Source organism: Ipomoea nil, unplaced genomic scaffold, assembly GCF_001879475.1.
Source record: "Ipomoea nil cultivar Tokyo-kokei standard unplaced genomic scaffold, Asagao_1.1 scaffold0302, whole genome shotgun sequence".
Classification (NCBI taxonomy): domain Eukaryota; kingdom Viridiplantae; phylum Streptophyta; class Magnoliopsida; order Solanales; family Convolvulaceae; genus Ipomoea; species Ipomoea nil.
This window is the reverse complement of record NW_017616730.1, coordinates 618674-638643: the sequence shown is the minus strand read 5'-3', so window position 1 is coordinate 638643 and position 19970 is coordinate 618674. Positions and strand designations below refer to the sequence as shown.

Below are 19970 nucleotides of genomic sequence, written 5' to 3'. Positions count from 1 at the left end.
TATTTAGTTCATTCATTGTGGATTTTTACTTCATTCATTCATTCATTGTGAATTTTTACTTCATTCATTCATTCATTGTGGATTTTTAATTCATTCATTCACTGTGGATATATAGTTATGAAATTCTGAATATATAGTTATGAAATTGTGGTTATATAGTTATGAATTTCTGGATATATAAAAATGCTATTGCCGGGAATCGAACCTGATTTCTCCTTTAAGTGGGACGCGCGTTTTTTAACCAAAACGGCGCCGTTTTGCAACCGTATGCACCTTACAAGGTGCATTCGGTTGCACAGCATAATTTGCGTTACAAGATGGGCATGGTTCCACAGCATAATTTGCCATAGAATAATGATCCTAAACTAGTCCAACAAAGACAAATTAGTGAGATAATATACGGATCGTAATAGGCCAGATTTATAGTTCATTTTGCAAAAAGCCCATTTGTATCCACAGTCGCTCACATTAATCACATACGTACATCCTCGTCAACAATTCTACAAAGATTCAAAAGTTCATATGACCACTATTGGCCAATCGCTATATATTATTGTGGATCAAAATGATCATTTATTGTGCACATTGTAAATTCTAATCCAGTTTACATATTTACAGCTAGTATATTATGTAAAACAATATAAATCAAGTTTGTCAAATAATTAAGAGTTAATTCCATCTTTTTACTAGATTTAGGTGACAATTCACTTTAAGTTATTTTTATTAGAACATCCACTTTTAGTCATAGTATTATTATGACATGACCATTTTGATCATTTATCAATAGAATAATTTAAATATCATTAAATACAATAAAAATTTGATCTTTAATTATAAATTTTTTCAAAAAAAAAATAAACATAAAAAATATAACAGTTCAACCAACTTTATATAATACACCACCAATACTTCCTTTTGCTATACTACAATAAGTTAATAACAGCCGGTCAACCTCAATCTTCAAATCAAATATAAAAGTTGTACGGAGTATTCTTTTATCTTATTTATATTGCACAAACGTTATTTATAATTAATGTCACAATCTTATATTTAACATAAATTATATATAACATAAAGTTACGACACATAATATCATTTTTTTTTTTTTTTGAAAACACACATAACATCATTTAATCATTTAATTTTAGTCATTAATATTTTACAAAGTAGTGGACCTGCGGATCGGATCGTATCTACTTTATTATTATAAAAAATTTCTAATAAGTTATTTTAATTAACAAGTTTCAATCATACTGTAAAAAACAAAACAAAACAAACTTACGGAGTATAAATTATTGAAGATTTTTAAAGTACAATTATTATCAATACTTTTTTTTTGTTGTTGTGCGACACACTATTTTGATCAATGTAAATAAGAAAAAATTTAAGTTTGTATCAAGTACTGTAGTAACATTTCTCATAGTACTAGTTTATATATATTTGTTAGGGACAATGATAACTGAACAATTCAGTTAAGTTGGTCAGATTGTTGACTTGGTAACTACAAATTTACAAGTTTTAACTTTGAGCATGAGTGCCTATTAATTTTATTAATTTGAGTCGTTAGCTATGTGTAACCTAGACATCGACTAATTTATTTTTCTAGTGATTTTTTATTAGCTCGAATCACAGCACAAAGTTTACTCAATACCCTCAAATAATGAGTTCCAGTGTGATTCAATTGTGACATTAGCTCAAATGACAAACCACTAGTCCACTACGCTAAACATGTGGGCATTTATTATTATTAATATTAATACTAGTGTGCTCTCATGTTCACGTTGCAACGCGTGAAAATCATGTTATAAGAATAAACAATATATATTCTCAAAAAGAAAAAGAAAAAGAATAAACAATATACAATGACCCATTCAAATTGGGTGGAGTCGAAAGAGAAAATTTCTAACAGAAGATTCAGAAAACTAAAACAGAATAGCTTTGCAATATGAATAACAATTCTACTTGTACTCTATAGGTTCCTCGCATCCTTCATCTCTACAGATTTTAAAATATCTGCACAATTTAGATAATAAGATGCGGGTATTGGAGAATTTTCTATACCCGTACAAGTATGAGGGCAGGTGCGAGAGATATCCCCGCTTCGCGCACACACACTCACGCACGCACGCACGCGCACACACACACACACACACATAGTCTAGTTCAGGTGCGATCGCGCCTTCCTGTGCGGTCATCAGTGCGGCCATACCAATAGGTATGCAAATATACATCATCAACGTCAGAAAATGCACAACAAAAAACGCACAAATTAGGTACGCATTACCAAAAAATACCATTAGGTATAAATAAAAGCATCACACAGTGTTCAAAAATACACCATTAGGTGTGAGAGTTATATGGTGTGTGATAGTTATAAAAAAAAATTGTAGTATAAAATTTTTATTAGATTTAAGTGTAATATTAATAATTAGAGATGCGGGTTGGGTATTACTCGCACCCGTAAAATTTTTGCCAGGTGAGTATGGGATAAGAATTTCATTACCCGCACGGGTGCCGGTGCAAGGATTCCTACACTGCAGCCCCTGTGACTTCATGCACAGTAGGAGTTGCTGTCTAATAAAGGAAATTCTATTTGCACCACCTATTTAATATGTGTGATAACTTTATAGGTGGTGTAAATAGAAAATTGCTATTTGCACTTGATTGTAGCAAAAATGAGATGTGGTGAGTGTACGTTATGTCGTCCTCAGGGGATTGGGGGATATGGCACGCAATATGCAATCACAATAAACTAGGCACTAGCATAAAGAAATCAACAAGGAGCTAAGAAAACTACAAGTTTAAGGAAATGATAAGACTAACACATATACACAAAGATAAACACAAAATAAAGAAATAGGACTCAAGCTAGGGATCATTATCATCTAGATGCTTCAACAACCTATGGATTAGGGAGAACAAATAACAAAGAGTCAATCGGGAATGCACAAAGGTATCCTAGTCTACGAACCATTCTCATGATTAATAAACAAGGATTAGAACAAGGAATTGCCCCACTTTCGTGGTGAATCAATTCCAAGTCCATCAAGCACACAAAGCATCTAAAGCCCCCAATTTCCCCTATTTTCGTAGGAAGAAATTGGGTCTATGCAAGGGGTGGCTTGGATTCATCACCCAACTCTCGTTGAGGCAAGGAATCCTCCAAAAACAAGCTAATGAATGTGTACATCAAACATTAACAAGATATAAATACAAAACCTTCACAAACACATGAACCCTAGGTTGGAGTTCTTCCCCTTTTTGCAATAATCACAAATCAAGCATCAAGATAGATAATACAACCCTAACTCAAGTCCATAAACTAACTACTCATGATTAAATAGCATAAAGAACACAAAAGCATAAGTAACAAACATAAATCTTGCAAAATAAAGAGATAAAAGGAAGAAAAACTTCTCTATTGAAAATGGATGGTGGAATCTTGAAATGTTGGAATCCAAGCTTCAAATCTAAGATTACAAGCTTCAAAAGTGTTAAAAAACATAAATCTAAGCCTATTCTAACCTAAAAATATGAAGGAGAATGAAAGAGAGTGTCTAGGGTTCTAACAAGAGTCAAAACCAAGTAGAAATGACAAAAAACGGAGTTTATAAAAAGTTGCAGCAGAGGTGACACGGCCACAGACACGACCGTGCACTTGGCCGTGTCTTTTGTCCTTCAAAACGTCAGATTTTGGAATTATGGTCTTCATGAAATTTGTAGCCCTTCGAGTCTTCTTTCCAATGGTGCAAGAATCACTTCATTTGGACATTCCTAGACCGAGATATGGTCCAAAAACCAAACGGTAGTCAGTTTTGGTTTGTCAGTTTGGAACTTCAACTTCAAGGGAAATTTGGACCCCTGTGGCTTCCTTTTTAGACTTTGATGTATTTATAAGAATTGTAGCCCTTTGAGTCTTCCTTCCAATGGAACAAGAATCACTTCATTTCAACACTCCTAGGCTGAGATATAGTCAAAATACCGAACAGTAGTCGAAATGAGCGAAAATTGCAATGCATTGATCTTTTGCTCCTCTTTTGTTTTGGTTTGCCCAAATGACCAACACCATTGAAAACACCACTCTTAGGCTCCTTTTGAAGTGTTTTAGCTATCCTCTTAGCTTCTCCTTGGCTCCCATTGACTTCTAATGCATCCAAAACGCTCCATTTGACTCCAATGTCCACCAAAATGCCTGAAAATACTCAACTTTGCTTCCAATGCTTTTCAAACCAAACTCCTTGCAAAATAACACAATTTAGTCCTAATCTCATGAAATTTGGAAGAATATATGAGCAAAATGGCCTAGTGAAAGGGGAGAAAATATAGACAATTAAGCACTTATCAGCACTACCTTCATTAATTTTAGTCAAATATTTATTATAAATGACACTTTTTCCCCTTAGGTATATGCTTTTAGCACTTTTTCCCTCTTAGTTATTCATGTATCCACATTTGCCACTCGCATGGGCAGCTCAACTGGTCTTAGAGGTAAAAAATTGGAAGAATGACCAGGGATTGAGTCTCACCAGCGACAGTGTGAGAGCTATCTCTCCAAGTGAGGGGGGTGTGGTTCATGTTTCGTTGAGTTACCATGATTTACATCTTCTCAAATGCTCTATCGGATTGAGGTAAAACCTTTGGAAGAATGAAGTGGCATGTTTACTTCCTTTTATGTTTGATAGACATTTTAACCCTTAAAACTAAATATTTCATTTATTTTTTCGCCTCTAACAAATTATTCTTCCAAAGGCTGTACCCCAACCCTAAGGACCCCCCACACCCCGACCCGACAGAGCATTTGGGAGGATGTAAATCATGATAACTCAACTGAACATGAACCACAGATGCTAGACCTGTGCTCACTGCGCACAAGGAACCCCCCTCACTTTGAGAGGTTGCTCCCACACTACCGTGGGTGAGACTCGTTCCTTGGTCATTCTTCTAAAGTTTCACTTCTGTGACCAGTTGAGCTGCCCATACGGGTGCCTCTAACAAATTATTGTTTATATGTACGGATGATCACAGTTCAGTTCAAACAATTTTTTTTTTTATTTTATTGCCAGTTCAAAATTTATTTATTTATTACAAATTTTATTTCTTATTTTTTAAAGAAATATATAAATTTAATAATTATTTTATTGTATTTTATTTTTTCGGTTCTGGGTCGTAAGCAAAGCCAAAGGGAGTTTGTTTTAATTTGCAATCACACGTGTTATATATTACTCTTCCGAACTTCATTCCAGTTAAAAAGGGGGGAAAAGTATTGATTTCTTAGGTTTTCGCAGTCATATTGGAGTTGACAATCCATTATGTTCCAATGGCATTTTGGAGTGTGATTTTATATCTAAGATTATATTTGATTTCTCTCTTTTTGAGGAATGGACACCTTCATTAGAGGACATATATACTAGTAATCTACAATTACTTTGATTTAACAGCAATTGATTTTTATATGATTATTATATATAATATGATTAAGCCAGCTATCTTGTAATATGATGACATTACGATTACCATTTCAAATAAATGGTCATAGGTTCGAAATCTTGGGGGTGGAGCTTAGATTCCTAGAGTTAAAAATGTTTGAAAAAATATAGAACAAATATAACTAATTGTGAAGGCACAACACAACTTTATTTTCTTCTACTTACGAGAAGAAAAATAAATAAAATGTTTACTTGAAGGGTAGAAATGTCAATTTAATATACTAGGGGGGGAAATCGTCACTTTTAGAATAATTGATGGGACTAATGTGTTAACATAAATAATTTAAGGAGAAAAAATGCTATAAGTACATAACTTAGGGGGAAAAGTGTCATTTTCCTTTAATTAAATTTTGAATTAAAAATTTATTAATTACATCTCGGTTTGACGAAGGTGGTGCAAATAGCAAAATGAATCCCTATTTGGCTATTTACATCACTTATATAATTATGGAAAAGTTTCACCTTTTTATAATTTCGAAATGAGTTCTACGATATGTACTCCCTCAATTTTACTTCATAATAATATGATAAATAAAGATACTTTATACCCACTTTTGACCAAAGTAATGCAAATAGCAACACCCGTCTAATAATGGTCTTAGGAGGGTGTCGGAAATTCTATAAATAACGCTCTGTTATTAAAATACCATCACTTCACTTTCCACTTTTCCAGTTCTGGATAACAGTATTTCTCGCCGGGAAAAATGGCGATTAAGCTCCACGGAACCATACTATCGCCGCCGGTGTTGAGAGTCGTGACTTGCCTCAAGGAGAAAGAGCTCAATTACGAGTTTGTGAATGTTAACCTGCAAGCCGGAGAACACAAACAACCACATTTCCTTGCCCTCAACGTCAGTCTAAATTTAATTTGGTGATTTCATACATACATAGTCTTAGAATTGTCTTCTTGTACTCCTCGAAACTCCTAGAAATAGTACTTATGTTCCCGTCTTTGTTGTTGTAGCCGTTTGGTGAAGTTCCCACGTTCGAGGATGGAGATTTGAAACTCTTCGGTAAACTTATTATTCATTAATTTGCATGTGATTACTGTAAGAATTTCCCTAATAATATATATTATATATTAAGGCCTTAATTAAGTGGTATAAGTGGACTATGCTTATTGAGTGTTTGGTTAAACTGAATAATTAGAAGTTGTTAGTCAACCAAACTCTATGCTTAATATAAACCTATGGATTAGATACCACATTCAGTTACGGTACTCAGACTGCTAAGTGGTGAGGAATAATACAATTTGATTGAATGTTACGTTGCAGAGTCGAGGGCAATTACACAGTACATTGCGCACACGTATGTTGACAAGGGGACGCAGCTGATCCTCCCAGATCACAAGAAGATGGCGATCATGTCGGTGTGGATGGAGGTTGAGGCTCAGAAATTCCACCCTGCAGCTTCCAAGCTCAGCTACGAGATCGTTATAAAGCCGTTACTGGGCATGAAGACGGACGATGCGGTGTTGGCGCAGTACGAGGAGCAACTAGGTAAAGTTCTCGATGTCTACGAGGTAAGGTTGAAGGAATCAAAATACCTGGGCGGAGACTGCTTCACTTTGGTCGATCTTCACCACATTCCTATCATAAACTACCTCATGGGTACTAAAGTTAAGGCCCTGTTTGATGCACGCCCCAAAGTTTCCGCATGGATCGCCGATATTTTGGCCAGGCCTGCCTGGGCAAAGGTTCAAGAATTGCTCAAACAGAAATTGGGCACCTTCAAATAGGTGTTGCAGACTTTCCTCGTAAATCAAACAACCACTTTGGTGTGGTTTAGGTTTGGATGTTCATCTTGTTATCTTGTACTGTACGTGTCTGTTTTTGGTTGTGTGGATTTCAGATGTGAGATTAAGCTGGCGTATGTGTGATTGCGTTAGTTATTGCAATATGTTGTTTGAAATAATTAATAAAAATGATAGATTATGGATCTTTAATTTCTTTGTTCCTTTTATTAAGGGGTTGTTTGGAAAATGGCTTTTAGCTGATTTGATTAGTCTGTTCAATTAGTTGATCGCATTAATTGATTGTATAAAAGTGTTTGGTAAATTAGCTCTTAGTTGATTACATGCATACAAATTACTTTTTAAAAAAGTCTTTTTAAAAATTCAAAAAACTACCCAATTAGCTTTTTTAAAAAGTCATTTGTATGTAATCAATTAAGAACTAATTTACCAAATAATTTTCTATAATTGTTACAAAAAGCTAATTTTAATCAAACACTTATATTGATTGTTTAACCAAGTCAAACAAATATTAGCGGTTAAAAAAGTCAAAATTGGCTTATAAGTTAACTATTTTACCAAATAGGGCCAAAGTAAGCAAAACACATGACTATGACCCTGTTTGGTAAAAAATTGGCCTATAGGCCAATTTTGGCTTATTTGACCACTATTAATTGTTTGATTTAGTTAAAATATCAATATAAGTATTTGGTTAAATAGCTTTTTGCAACTCCAAAATGCTAAAATTCAAAAAACTACTCCAAGCAACTTTTTCTATTAGCTTTTTGAGAAAAAAATTATACCAAACAGCTATCAGTTAATAGCTAATTTACCAAACACTAGCTAATTTACCAAACACTTTTCTACAACGGCTAATATTATCAACGAGTTATACCATTTAATTAACACAATCAACTAACAGCTAACAATTATAAACCATTTTACCAAACAGGACAAAAATATACGAATACATGTACCGATGAAATTTACCACATCACTTGTATTGATAATTTCACAAAGTTGTATAGATCATGCATGGTCATAATAGATTTTTCTACAAATCAAACAATTAATATTTTAACTAAATCAAACATTTATACCAAATAGGGCCAATTGTTGAATATTGTATTTGGAAGAGATGGCTCAAGTTATCGCGACCGAAGGCGGGAGGTTCCCAAGCTCAAAAATCTTCTAAAGAGATAGAGTCAAAAGTCATCCCTTAAAGCATTTAGCAATGGTATTTATAGAAGATTGGAGGGGACACATGTCTCGGGAGGCGGCATGTGCATATATCAAGTGTCCGTCATGCATTCGGCATCTCGGAGGCCTATGGAGAAGCGGACATGTGCTGAAGTATATGTGATTAGCCAATAACCATCAAACTCGTCACCAATGTGCCTCTAAAGAGATAGAGTCAAAAGTCCTCCCTTAAAGCATTTAGCAATAGTATTTATAGAAGATTGGAGGGGACACATGTCTCGGGAGGCCGGCATGTGCATATATCAAGTGTCCTTCATGCATTCGGCATCTCGGAGGCCTATGGAGAAGCGGACATGGGTGCTGAAGTATATGTGGTTAGCCAATAACCATCAAACTCGTCACCAATGTGCCCTTCTAAGGGCTTACACCCTAGGCTCGGGTCTCTAGCCGACCAAGTCGGATCGATCAATTGCTCTTTTCGGATCAGATACAGACCATCACGACCAGTAGAGTCATGTACGATTGAGCAGGTGTTTCAAAGGACGGGTCAATATACCGGCGTATATTCCCTATCAACAAGGTACATTTTTAATATCATTTGATAGTATATACATAATAATGTACTTTTCATGAATATAATTTACATTTTTAATATACTAAAAGTACATTATTTGTATACTAAATGTACATTATTTGATACTATATAAAATAATTTATTTTTTATTAATCTAAGGTACATTTTTAATATACTAAAGTTACTTTTTTCGTGTATTAAATTACATTATTTCATAGTATACAAAATAATATATTTTTAGTACACGAATAATGTACTTTTAATATATTAAAACTGTATATTTTATTAAGAAAAAGTACATTATTTAATTAGTAAAAGTATATCAGGACTATGTGGTGTAATGGTACCCGGGTTGAATTTTCATTTGGAAGGTTGTAAGTTCGAGCCTCAATGGAGGTGTTATTAGCTTGTTGTGTTTCAGTAGGTTGAGAAAGTATATGAATAGATACTACAATGTTATAGAGCTAGTAGCATTCAAAAAAAAAATTAGTAAAAGTATATTATTATGTGTATGATATATATTCAGTACACAAATAATACATTTTAATATTATATAAAAAAAAATATTTTTCTTATGATTTATACATCACTGGATGGTCCATACTATAATTGCATATATGGATCATAATGGGCCAGATTTCTAGTTCATTTAGCAAAAGGCCCATTTGTATCCACAGTCACTCACATTAATCACATACGTACATCCTAACAAATTATATCGTGCACCGCGGTGCATAATCGATTATGCACTACGCATCAAAATGACATCGTTTTATTTAATGAAAAGAAATAACAATTGTTTCACACCGTTCCGTAAAAAATAACTTTGTTATTCAGTTTCATTTTGTATACACTGCAGTTTCAATTCAACACAACTACAGTTTCATTTCGATATAACTACAGTTTCATTCAATATTTATACACTCAAATATGTGAAAAATATTATTTAATCTTATTTTATATGCACTATAGGTTCATTAAAGCACAACTACATGATCATTTCGATATAATTACAGCTTCATTGTACAATATACACTCAAATATGTGAAATGTTATTAAGTTTCATTTTATATATACTGCAATTTCATTTCACCACAATTATAGTATCAATTTGATATAACTTCAGTTTCATTTGATAATATAAAAATAATACGTGAGACAATATCGGTTTAGATGCACTGTAGTGTCACTCCGTTAACACTAACAGTGTGCCGTTTTTCTACTTAAAAATATGACGTTGTTTTGACTGTGATGCATATATACTACGGTCCACGATATAACGATTGGTACATCCTCGTCAACAATTCAACAAAGAATTGAAAGTTCATGTGACCACAATAAGTTTCATATGACGTATGCGCCAATGTAATATCCACCCGTTCTGGATTTCTCCACTGTTCCACCCACCAATACTTCCCATTGCTATAAGTCAATAACAGCCGGTCAACCACTACCCTTTCAATATTGCATAAATCAAATATAAAAGCTGTATTCTTTTGTCTTATTTATATTGCACAAACGTTATTTATAATTAATGTCACAATATTATATATAAAGTAAATTATATATTATATATATAACATAAAAATTAAGACACATAACATCATTTAATCATTTAATTTTAGTCATTAATATTTTACAAAGTACTGATCTTATGTACTTTATTATTATAAATTGCCTAATAAGTTATTTTAATTAACAAGCTTCAATCATACTCAAACTATAAAAAACTTACGGAGTATAAATTATTGAAGATTGTTAAAGTACAATTTATTATCGATATTTTTTTTTTTGTACGAAACATTTTTATTTTTGATAATCTTGTACGTAACATTATTTCAATGTAAATAGAAAAATTTTGAATTTGTATCAAATATTGTAGTAATTTTCCTTATAGTTACACTTTACATATTTTTTAAGGACAAAAGATAATTGAAACTACAATTTTACAAATTTGACTTCTAGCACGAACGACTTATTGATTTTATAGTTCTACTAAACAAACTCTCAAATTCTACTCCATTGCTTGTACTTCTTGAGGTGGCAATTCTACTCCCTAGCTTGCTTGTACTCCTTGAGGTGGCAAACAAGGATTGGTTAGTTTTCATCATGTGAGTCTACAGAAAAGTGTCTACAAAAAAAAAAAAAACATGTGAGAAGGAGTAAAAGTTGAAAGTATAAAATGGAAGTACACTAAATATTTTTCTTAATTTGATTGGTTTGAGTCATTAGTTATGGGCAACCTAAACTTAACCTAGTTTATTTTTCTTGTGATCTTTTATCAACTAGGATAACAATGCAGAGTTCTCTCAATAATTTTGAATAACGGGTTTAAATTATTATGACATTAAGTGACGAATCACTATGCTAAACATCAGGGTCATTTATTATTAATATACAAGTGTGCTCTCATGTTCACATTGCAACGTGTGAAAATCATGGTAGTGGGCGGAAGAATCAAACATTATACAATGACCCATTCAAATTGTGGGGGAGACAAAAGAGAAATTTTCTAACAGAAGATTCCAGAAACTAAAGAGGGTGTCGGCAATTCTATAAATAACGCTCTGTTATTGAAATATCATCACTTCACTTTCCAATTCTGAATAACAGTACTTCTCGTCGGAAAAAATGGCGCTTAAGGTCCACGGAGCCATACTATCGCCGGCGGTGTTGAGAGTCGTGGCTGTCCTCAAGGAGAAAGAGCTCGATTACGAGTTTGTCAATGTTAACTTGCAAGCCGGAGAACACAAACAACCACATTTCCTTGCCCTCAACGTGAGTACAAATTTAATGATTTCGTATATAGTCTTCTCTTCTAGTACTCCTCGTCGTCCTCGAAATAATACTAATGTTCCTGTCTTTGTTACTGTAGCCGTTCGGTCAAATTCCGGCATTCGAGGATGGAGATTTGAAACTCTTCGGTAAACCTAGTATTCATTAACTGTGTTTGTGATTACCTGTTTGAGGAATACTACAATTTGATTGATGGATTATTTGCGAATTGAATGTTGCAGAGTCGAGGGCGATTACACAGTACATCGCGCACACGCATGTTGACAAGGGGACGCAGCTGATCGTCCCAGATCACAAGAAGATGGCGATCATGTCGGTGTGGATGGAAGTTGAGGCTCAGAAATTCGACCCTGCAGCTTCCAAGCTCAGCTACGAGATCGTTATAAAGCCGTTACTGGGCATGACGACGGACGATGCGGTGGTGGCGCAGTACGAGGAGCAACTAGGTAAAGTTCTCGATGTCTACGAGGCACGGTTGAAGGAATCGAAATACCTGGGCGGAGACTGCTTCACTTTGGTCGATCTTCACCACATTCCTCTCATAAACTACCTCATGGCTACTAAAGTTAAGGCCCTGTTTGATGCACGCCCAACATTTTCCGCATGGATCGCCGATATTTTGGCCAGGCCTGCCTGGTCAAAGGTTCAAGAATTGCTCAAACAGAAAACGGGATGATTTCAAACTCCCCCGGTAAATCAAACAATCACTGATGATTGAAAGATGATGTCGGCTTGTCATTTTTCAATTATTTATGTTTTGGATGTTTATCTTGTTATCTTGTACTGTGTCAGTTTTTGGTTGTGTGGGTTTTCAGAAGTGAGATTAAGCTGGCGTGTGTGTGTGATTGCGTTATTGCAATAATGTTGTAGAAATAATTAAGAAAATTGATATGATTAGATCTTTAATTTCTCTGTTCCTTAAAATCAAGTAAGCAAAAGTGCAAAACGCATGACTTTGACACTTGACAGTGGACTCCAGAGGTAGGTTTGGCGCGTGGTGGTTGTCATGTCTGCTTGGCAAGTGGCAATTATATATAGGTGGATACTGAATTGTGCGCTCTAAAAACCTCTATCTATATAATTGTAGAATAGAATACGCATAAATTCTTAATATAATACACATAATTTTAACATAATATATAAAACATAATATACATAAACTTTTAAGGTGCACAATGCATTGTGCACCTTGATACATGATATAATTTGCCTTTGCTCGTGAGGTCGGCCATCTCCTCACATGTTTAGATAGAGGTTTGGTTTTTAAAATAACTAATTTCATTTTTGGTCATTCTTCCAGGCTGAACCCCAACCCTCATTTTTGGTCATACATTTATAGGTTACAGTCCACTTTTAGTGTTTTTTTTTTTTTAATTATCAAAACACTCATTTTTTATTGGGTCATGACTATTTTCTGTCCTCATAAACAAAATAGTTTAAATTAATAGTTTAAATTTCATCGAATATAAGAGTATTTCAATTTTTAATTTGATTTTTTCAAAAAAAAAAAAAAATAAACATACAAAATATAGCAAGTCAACATATTTTTTATTTAAAAAAAAATCTTTGTATTTAACGGCATTTCAATTATTTTCTTGACGGAGAACAAACAATTGTTATGTCACAACAATACAATGATCAAATGATAATGTTCTGATAAAAAAGGATTAAAGTGGACTGTCACCTAATTTACCAAAAATGAAATTAACTCTATATTCACAATTATATCAACAATATAACACAATTTTTGAACTCTATATTCAAAAAAAAAATAAAAAAATCATTAACTAAGAAATAGTATCACTAACAACAACATTATTTGGACCTGGGGTTCACCTTGCGGTTCATGGCATAACAATTGTCCAACCGTCACTAACATTAATCACATACGGCTCGTAATGGGCCAGATTTGTAGTTCTTTTTCCAAAAGGCCCATTTGTATCCACAATCACTCACACTAATCGGTAAGGTGGACACGGTTTCGGCAAATTATGCCGTGAGCACGTGCCCACTTTACAAGGTGGGCACAATTACATATTCATAATTTTTATACTGTAGATTCATAATTTATATATTGTAAATTCATAAAATTTATATTTTAGATTTTAATTGTTAAAATTGATAACTATACAGTTTAGAAAGAGTTAATTTCACTTTTGGTCCTACATTTATTGGGCATTGGACACATTTTGACCGATTTAATTAATTTACCCAAGATTTTTCTAAAGGTGGACAATTACATTAGCTGTTAGATAGCCGTGAAGTCAAAGGGCATTTACGTCCTTTCAAGTTTTATGGGTGAGGATGGCAAAGGCCCCACTTTTGTCATCTTACACGGGAGACTTTGACTTTTCTCATTTCTCTTGCGACGAAAACCTAGGAAGGGGAATGGCGGATCGGAGCTTATCAGTCTCAGGGATGGACTTCTTCGCATCCTTGCCGGAAGGCTTCATATCCGACATCATTTCGCTCACGTCGGCAGTCGATGCCGCAAGATTATCGGTGATCTCGAAGGTATTCAAGGCGGCGGCCGAGCCGGACTCTGTTTGGGGCAGATTTCTTCTGCAAGATCTGAACGATATCCTCTTAAGATCGAGGTCTCCGGTGGTGTTTTCCAACAAGAAAGAGCTTTACTTCACCCTCTGCAACTCTCCCATTCTCCTCAACGACGGAAGTAAACTGGTGCGCCGCCCTTTTTCTGAGCTTTACTTCACCCTCTGCAACTCTCCCATTCTCCTCAACGACGGAAGTAAACTGGTGCGCCGCCCATTTTCTTCCCCCCCCCCCCCCCCCCCCATTAATTTCATTTATAATTATCACCATATCTTGACTGGAATGTGAATTATATATATATTTATATATGAATATGAATCAAACAGAGCTTTTCACTTGATAAAAGGAGTGGGAAGAAGTGCTTCATGATAGCAGCAAGAGAGCTGGATATTACACTTGGGATGGCGATTGATGTTGGGAGTAGGTTTGGTTCCGACAGCCATATTAGCGGTCGGCGTTCTCTCCATGCCGGAATCGCCGTGGTGGCTGGTGATGCAGGGCCGCCTCCGAGACGCCAAGAAAGTTTTGGACAAAACTTCTGATTCCTTGGAAGAATCCCAACAGAGATTAGCGGATATTAAAGAAGCGGCAGGCATTCTGGCGGACTGCAAAGACGACGTCGTGGAAATCAAGAAGGAGATGAGCGGCGGCAAGGGGGTTTGGAAGGAGCTTTTCGTCCATCCGACCCCGAAAATCCTGCACATTCTGTTGGCCGACATCCTGCACATTTGTTAATTCTTGAAATAAAAGTCAACAAATGAAGGCTGTGGAAGACTAACACTTGAAAGGATGTAAATGCCCTTTGACTTCACGGCTATATAACAACTAATGTAACGATGGACGTAAATTGTCCACCTTTAGAAAAGTCTAGGTTCAATGTGGGTAAATTAATTAAACCGGTCAAAATGTGTTCAATGCCCAATAAATGTAGGACCAAAAGTGGAATTAACTCGTTTAGAAATTATGAATTTACAATACATATATTATGAATCTGCAGTATAGAAATTATGAATTTACTATATCTAAATTATGAATTTACTGTATTTAAATTATGAATCTACGATTTAAAAATTATGAATCTAAAGTATAAATTTTATGATCTACGGTATAAAAATTATAGATCAACATTATAGAAATTATAATTCTACAATATAAAAATTATAAATATCAAATAACTTAGCCCACCTTACAAGGTGTGCACGTGCTCACCGCATAACACTCCTTTAAATATAAATATGTATTTTTTTACAGATATATAAGCGCGCGATATAATTTGCATATGATATATGCGCCAATGTAATATCTTTTAAATATAAATATGTATTTTTTACAGATATATAAGCGCGCGATATAATTTGCATATGATATATGCGCCAATGTAATATCCTTGTGGATTTCTCCACGGTTCCACGCCCCAAAACTTCCCATTGCTATAATACAATAACAGCCAGTCAACCACTACTACCCTTTCAACCAACAAATCAAATATAAAAGTTGTATTCTTTTATCTTATTTATATTGCACAAACGTTTATTTATAATTAATATCACAATATTATATTTAAAATACATTATAGGAATAAGGTTTAAATTGACCACTGAACGTAACCTGAAAGTGCAATTAGGCCACTGAACGAAAAAAAAGTGCAATTAGGCTACTGAACACTCCAAAAATGTGCAATTTCACCTGATAGCAGGTTACCCTCAATTTTAGCAGGTTATATGCTTACGTGGCAGCTGAGTTGGCATTTTTAATAAATTTTAATTAATTTTTAATAAATTTTAATAATAAATTTTTATTAAAAAATTTTTTAAAAAAATTAAAAACGATTTTATTTTATTTTTTATTTTATTTTTTCCAATTTTTTATAAAATTTATTATTAAAATTAATTATTAAAAATTATTTACAAATTATTAAAAATGCCAACTAAGCTGTCACGTAAGTAGGTAACCTGCTATCCGGTAAAATTGCATACGTTTGGAGAAATCAGTGGCCTAATTGCACATTTTTGAGTGTTCAATGGCCTAATTGCACTTTTTTTTGTTCAATGGCCTAATTGCATTTTCAGGTTACGTTCAGTGGCCAATTTGAACCTTATTCCTACATTATATATGATGGGGTATGGACCCAATGAGCTCAGGGCCCAAGAAGAAAAGGAATCAAGCCCAGAGGAAGAGAGACCCAAAAGAGTTCTACTACATAGATTCCCAAAATTTATTCCCTCATTTATACTCTCTGAGGTGGCAAATCAGGATTGGTTATTTTCATCATGTGGATCCACTGAAAAGTGTCTACATCAAAAGCATATGAGAGGGAGTACAAGTTGGGAGTTTAAAATGGGAGTACACCAAGTATTTTCCGACCCAAAATAGATACGGACCAAACCGAGGAGTCGGCTCGACTTAGAAGTCGGCGCGAGCGTGAGGTCGGCACGAGTAGAAGGTCAGCCTAAACTAGCCGTTAACCCATATTAATCTCCTAATTATTTCCCATCAATTCCTAACCACCCAATTATTGTTATCATCCATAACCCCCACATAAACTCCTACTTACTACCCAATTAAGCCATCATTATCACTCATAAAGCCTACTAATTACCCCCAACGACTATAATCTTGAAGCCTATGCTAGCTATAAGAAGGGGAAGAAGAGCACAAGAGAGGGGACTCATTCATCCACCCTCACATGGGGGGACTCTTCCACATTCACTCTCTCAAGCACTCTCCCTACACCACTATCCCAAGAAGACTCCATTCACCTACACACATGAGAAAACTCCTCACTCTTCCAAGTGGAGAAGACTCCACCATCATTCCCCTCAACAAGAAGGCCTCATCATACACACTCTTTCAACAAAGAAGGTCAAGAAGAATATTCCCTCTCAATGTACAAAGTAGCTTCATCTCTACATCACATCACCTATACAAAATAGCCATACAACTTGTACAAATGATCCTACAGAATAGTGAATTTAGGCTTGACACCGCCCAAAAAGGCTCGTGATTTTCACCTTTCGATTTCCACATAAAAATCATTGAGTCATACTTCTTTTATTTTAGTAACTTTATTTGAAAGGTGAATCCGCCAACTAAAGTTGTGTTGAACTTCCCTAAACCCAAAAACCCAAAAACTAACAATATATAACATAAAAATTAAGACACATAACATCATTTAATCATTTAATTTTAGTCATTTTACAAAGTAGTGGTCCTGCCGACCTTATCTAGTTTATTACTATAAATTTTCGAATAAGTTATATGTTATTTTAATTAACAAGTTTCAATCATACTCAATAAAAAAATAAAAAATAAAAAAAAAAAACCTACGGAGTATAAACTATTGAACTTTTTTAAAGTACAAATTAATATCGATAATTTTTTGTGTGCAACAATATTTCAATGTAAATGATATAAATTTTGAGTTTGTATCAAGTAGTGTAGTAACATTCTAGATATTAGTTTACATATTTTTAGGGACTTTTAGGGACAAGGACAACCGAACAACTCAGCCAAGTTGTTGGAAGTGGTATATTGATTTTATTGGGTTGCGTCGTTATTTATAGGCAACCTAAATCTAGCATAGGTTATTTTGAGAAAATTTTAATTTTGGTCCAGTGACTATTGGAGTTGGGTTAATTGCAACACTTGACTTTCAAAAATGTTAATTTAGTTCCTTGACTATGCAATTTCTATCAATTTTCGTCACGCCGACCAAATTACCAGCCAAATGTCACCGAAATTTTTTAACTCATTAAATAAAAGGGGCAAAAACGTCATTTCATATTTTTTTTTGAAAACTCATTTCATGTTTTCCCACCTTGTGCGCTTCCTATTACATGTATCTGTATCTAATGCCATGGTCGGAGATTAAAAAAAAAATGGATATATGGTGGGTAACATGATATGATGCTTTCCACATGATTCTTCGCTCTGCATTGCTATAGCGATGGAATTTTTGGCTCTATGGGATTGAGAATGTTTGATATGTGCCGGCGGCGATGGAAATTCGATTTATGGAAATTGCTCTTCTCGAAGGCGCCGACGGTGAAGAGGAAAAGGAGGTCGGAAAAGAGAAGGAAGCCCAAAGAAGGTTTGAATAACATGAAATGACGCTTTTGCCCTTTTTATTTAATGAGTTAAGATTTTCTGGTCACAATTCGTCGGTAATTTGGCCGTCGTGATACAAATTGATAGAAATTGCATAGTTAAGGTACTAAATTAACATTTTTGAAAATTAAGTGTTGCAATTAACACAACTCCAATAGTCATTGGACCAAAATTGAAATTTTCTCGTTTACTTTTCTTGTGATCTTTTATCGGCTAGGATCACAATGGAGCAATATCCTGTGCAACCATGTGCACCATGCAAGGTGCACACGGAATTTGATCTATAATTTCTATACTATAGATTCATAATTTCTATAATATATATTCATAATTCCTATACTGTAGATTCATAATTTATATATTGTAGATTCATAATTTCTAAATTGTAGATTCATAATTTCTATACTATAGATTTATAATTTCTAAACTGTATAGTTATCAAATTATGAACATATAGTTCAATGATTTGACAATACCGAGTTCAAACAATTGGGAATATGAACATTGAAAATTATGAACATAGAATTTTGTAATTGCAAATACAGAGTTCAATAATTATGAATCTATAGTATAGAAATTATGAATCCAATTCCGTGTGCATACGGTTGCACATCATAATTCGCCACAATTACCCATTCATTACCCATAATAAATCCCATATAACCCATAATCCCATTAAAAACCTATTGAAACCCATTAGTTACCCAATTAATTCCCCCTAATTACCCTATTAACTACCCATAAAACCCCCATTATACTCATTTATCATCTATTAAAACCCACTAACCACCTATTTACTACTTATTAATACCTATAATAAATCATCTATTAATGATCCATTTCCCTACTGAACGTCTAACCGGTGGGGATATATAGTTCACTAATTCTGGATATATAATTTTAATCGGTGGGATATATAGTTCACTAATTCTGGATATATAATTCATTAATTATGAATATATAATTCACTAATTCTGGATATATAGTTCATTAATTTTGAATATATAGTTTATTCATTTTGAATACAGACGCAGCGAACTGCCATAAGCCAAAACAGAGTACCATTAATCGATGTGAATATATAGTTCACTAATTCTGAATATATAGTTCATTAATTCTGGATATATAATTCAAATTATGCACAGCATAATGCCGTTAACGACAATCGACAATGATTTTTTTTAAAAAGTCGAACGACGTGTTTTTAATCAAAACGATGCCGTTTTTACAACCGTGTCCATCATGCATGGTGCACACTGTTACACGACATGCGGATCGAATAACTGGTCAGGTGAGAAGTTGGAAGAATGACCAGGGATCGAGTCTCACTAGCGGCAGTGAGGGGGGCTCGCCTTTTGGAAGAATATATTATAAAGGTGTCGGCAATTCTATAAAGGGAAAATGACACTTTTTCCCCCTGAGTTATATACTTATAGCACTTTTTTCCCTTCAATTATTTAGGTAAGCACATTAGTCCCTTCAGTTATTCTAAAAGTGGTGGTTTTTCCCCCTAATATATTAA

General features: G+C 34.2%; 3 protein-coding genes across 3 annotated transcripts; all 3 read left to right on the top strand.

Moving 5' to 3' along the window:
* The first annotated feature begins 6175 nt into the window (after positions 1 to 6175).
* Positions 6176 to 12709, top strand: LOC109160357 (glutathione S-transferase-like). Its single transcript, XM_019308693.1, has 4 exons — positions 6176 to 6337; positions 6451 to 6499; positions 6761 to 7256; positions 12543 to 12709. The coding sequence occupies exons 1-3, from the start codon at positions 6191 to 6193 to the stop codon at positions 7222 to 7224; spliced, it is 660 nt and encodes a 219-aa protein (XP_019164238.1). The 5' UTR covers positions 6176 to 6190; the 3' UTR covers positions 7225 to 7256; positions 12543 to 12709.
* LOC109160368 (glutathione S-transferase-like) lies at positions 11522 to 12709 on the top strand. Its single transcript, XM_019308703.1, has 3 exons — positions 11522 to 11770; positions 11868 to 11916; positions 12010 to 12709. Exons 1-3 carry the CDS (start codon positions 11624 to 11626, stop codon positions 12462 to 12464), a joined length of 651 nt encoding a protein of 216 aa, XP_019164248.1. The 5' UTR covers positions 11522 to 11623; the 3' UTR covers positions 12465 to 12709.
* Positions 12710 to 14089: 1380 nt separating this feature from the next.
* On the top strand, positions 14090 to 14883 carry LOC109158668 (F-box protein SKIP3-like). The gene is made up of 2 exons (XM_019306563.1): positions 14090 to 14545; positions 14668 to 14883. The coding sequence occupies exons 1-2, from the start codon at positions 14093 to 14095 to the stop codon at positions 14881 to 14883; spliced, it is 669 nt and encodes a 222-aa protein (XP_019162108.1). The 5' UTR covers positions 14090 to 14092.
* Positions 14884 to 19970: the final 5087 nt, after the last annotated feature.

Coding starts and splice junctions, on each gene's coding strand:
- LOC109158668 (XM_019306563.1), top strand. CDS start 14,093: ATGGCAAAGGCCCCACTTTTGTCATCTTACACGGGAGACTTTGACTTT. Junction 14,546..14,667: donor TCAACGACGGAAGTAAACTG/GTGCGCCGCCCA, acceptor TGAATCAAACAG/AGCTTTTCACTTGATAAAAG.
- LOC109160357 (XM_019308693.1), top strand. CDS start 6,191: ATGGCGATTAAGCTCCACGGAACCATACTATCGCCGCCGGTGTTGAGA. Junction 6,338..6,450: donor CACATTTCCTTGCCCTCAAC/GTCAGTCTAAAT, acceptor TTGTTGTTGTAG/CCGTTTGGTGAAGTTCCCAC. Junction 6,500..6,760: donor TGGAGATTTGAAACTCTTCG/GTAAACTTATTA, acceptor GTTACGTTGCAG/AGTCGAGGGCAATTACACAG.
- LOC109160368 (XM_019308703.1), top strand. CDS start 11,624: ATGGCGCTTAAGGTCCACGGAGCCATACTATCGCCGGCGGTGTTGAGA. Junction 11,771..11,867: donor CACATTTCCTTGCCCTCAAC/GTGAGTACAAAT, acceptor TTGTTACTGTAG/CCGTTCGGTCAAATTCCGGC. Junction 11,917..12,009: donor TGGAGATTTGAAACTCTTCG/GTAAACCTAGTA, acceptor TGAATGTTGCAG/AGTCGAGGGCGATTACACAG.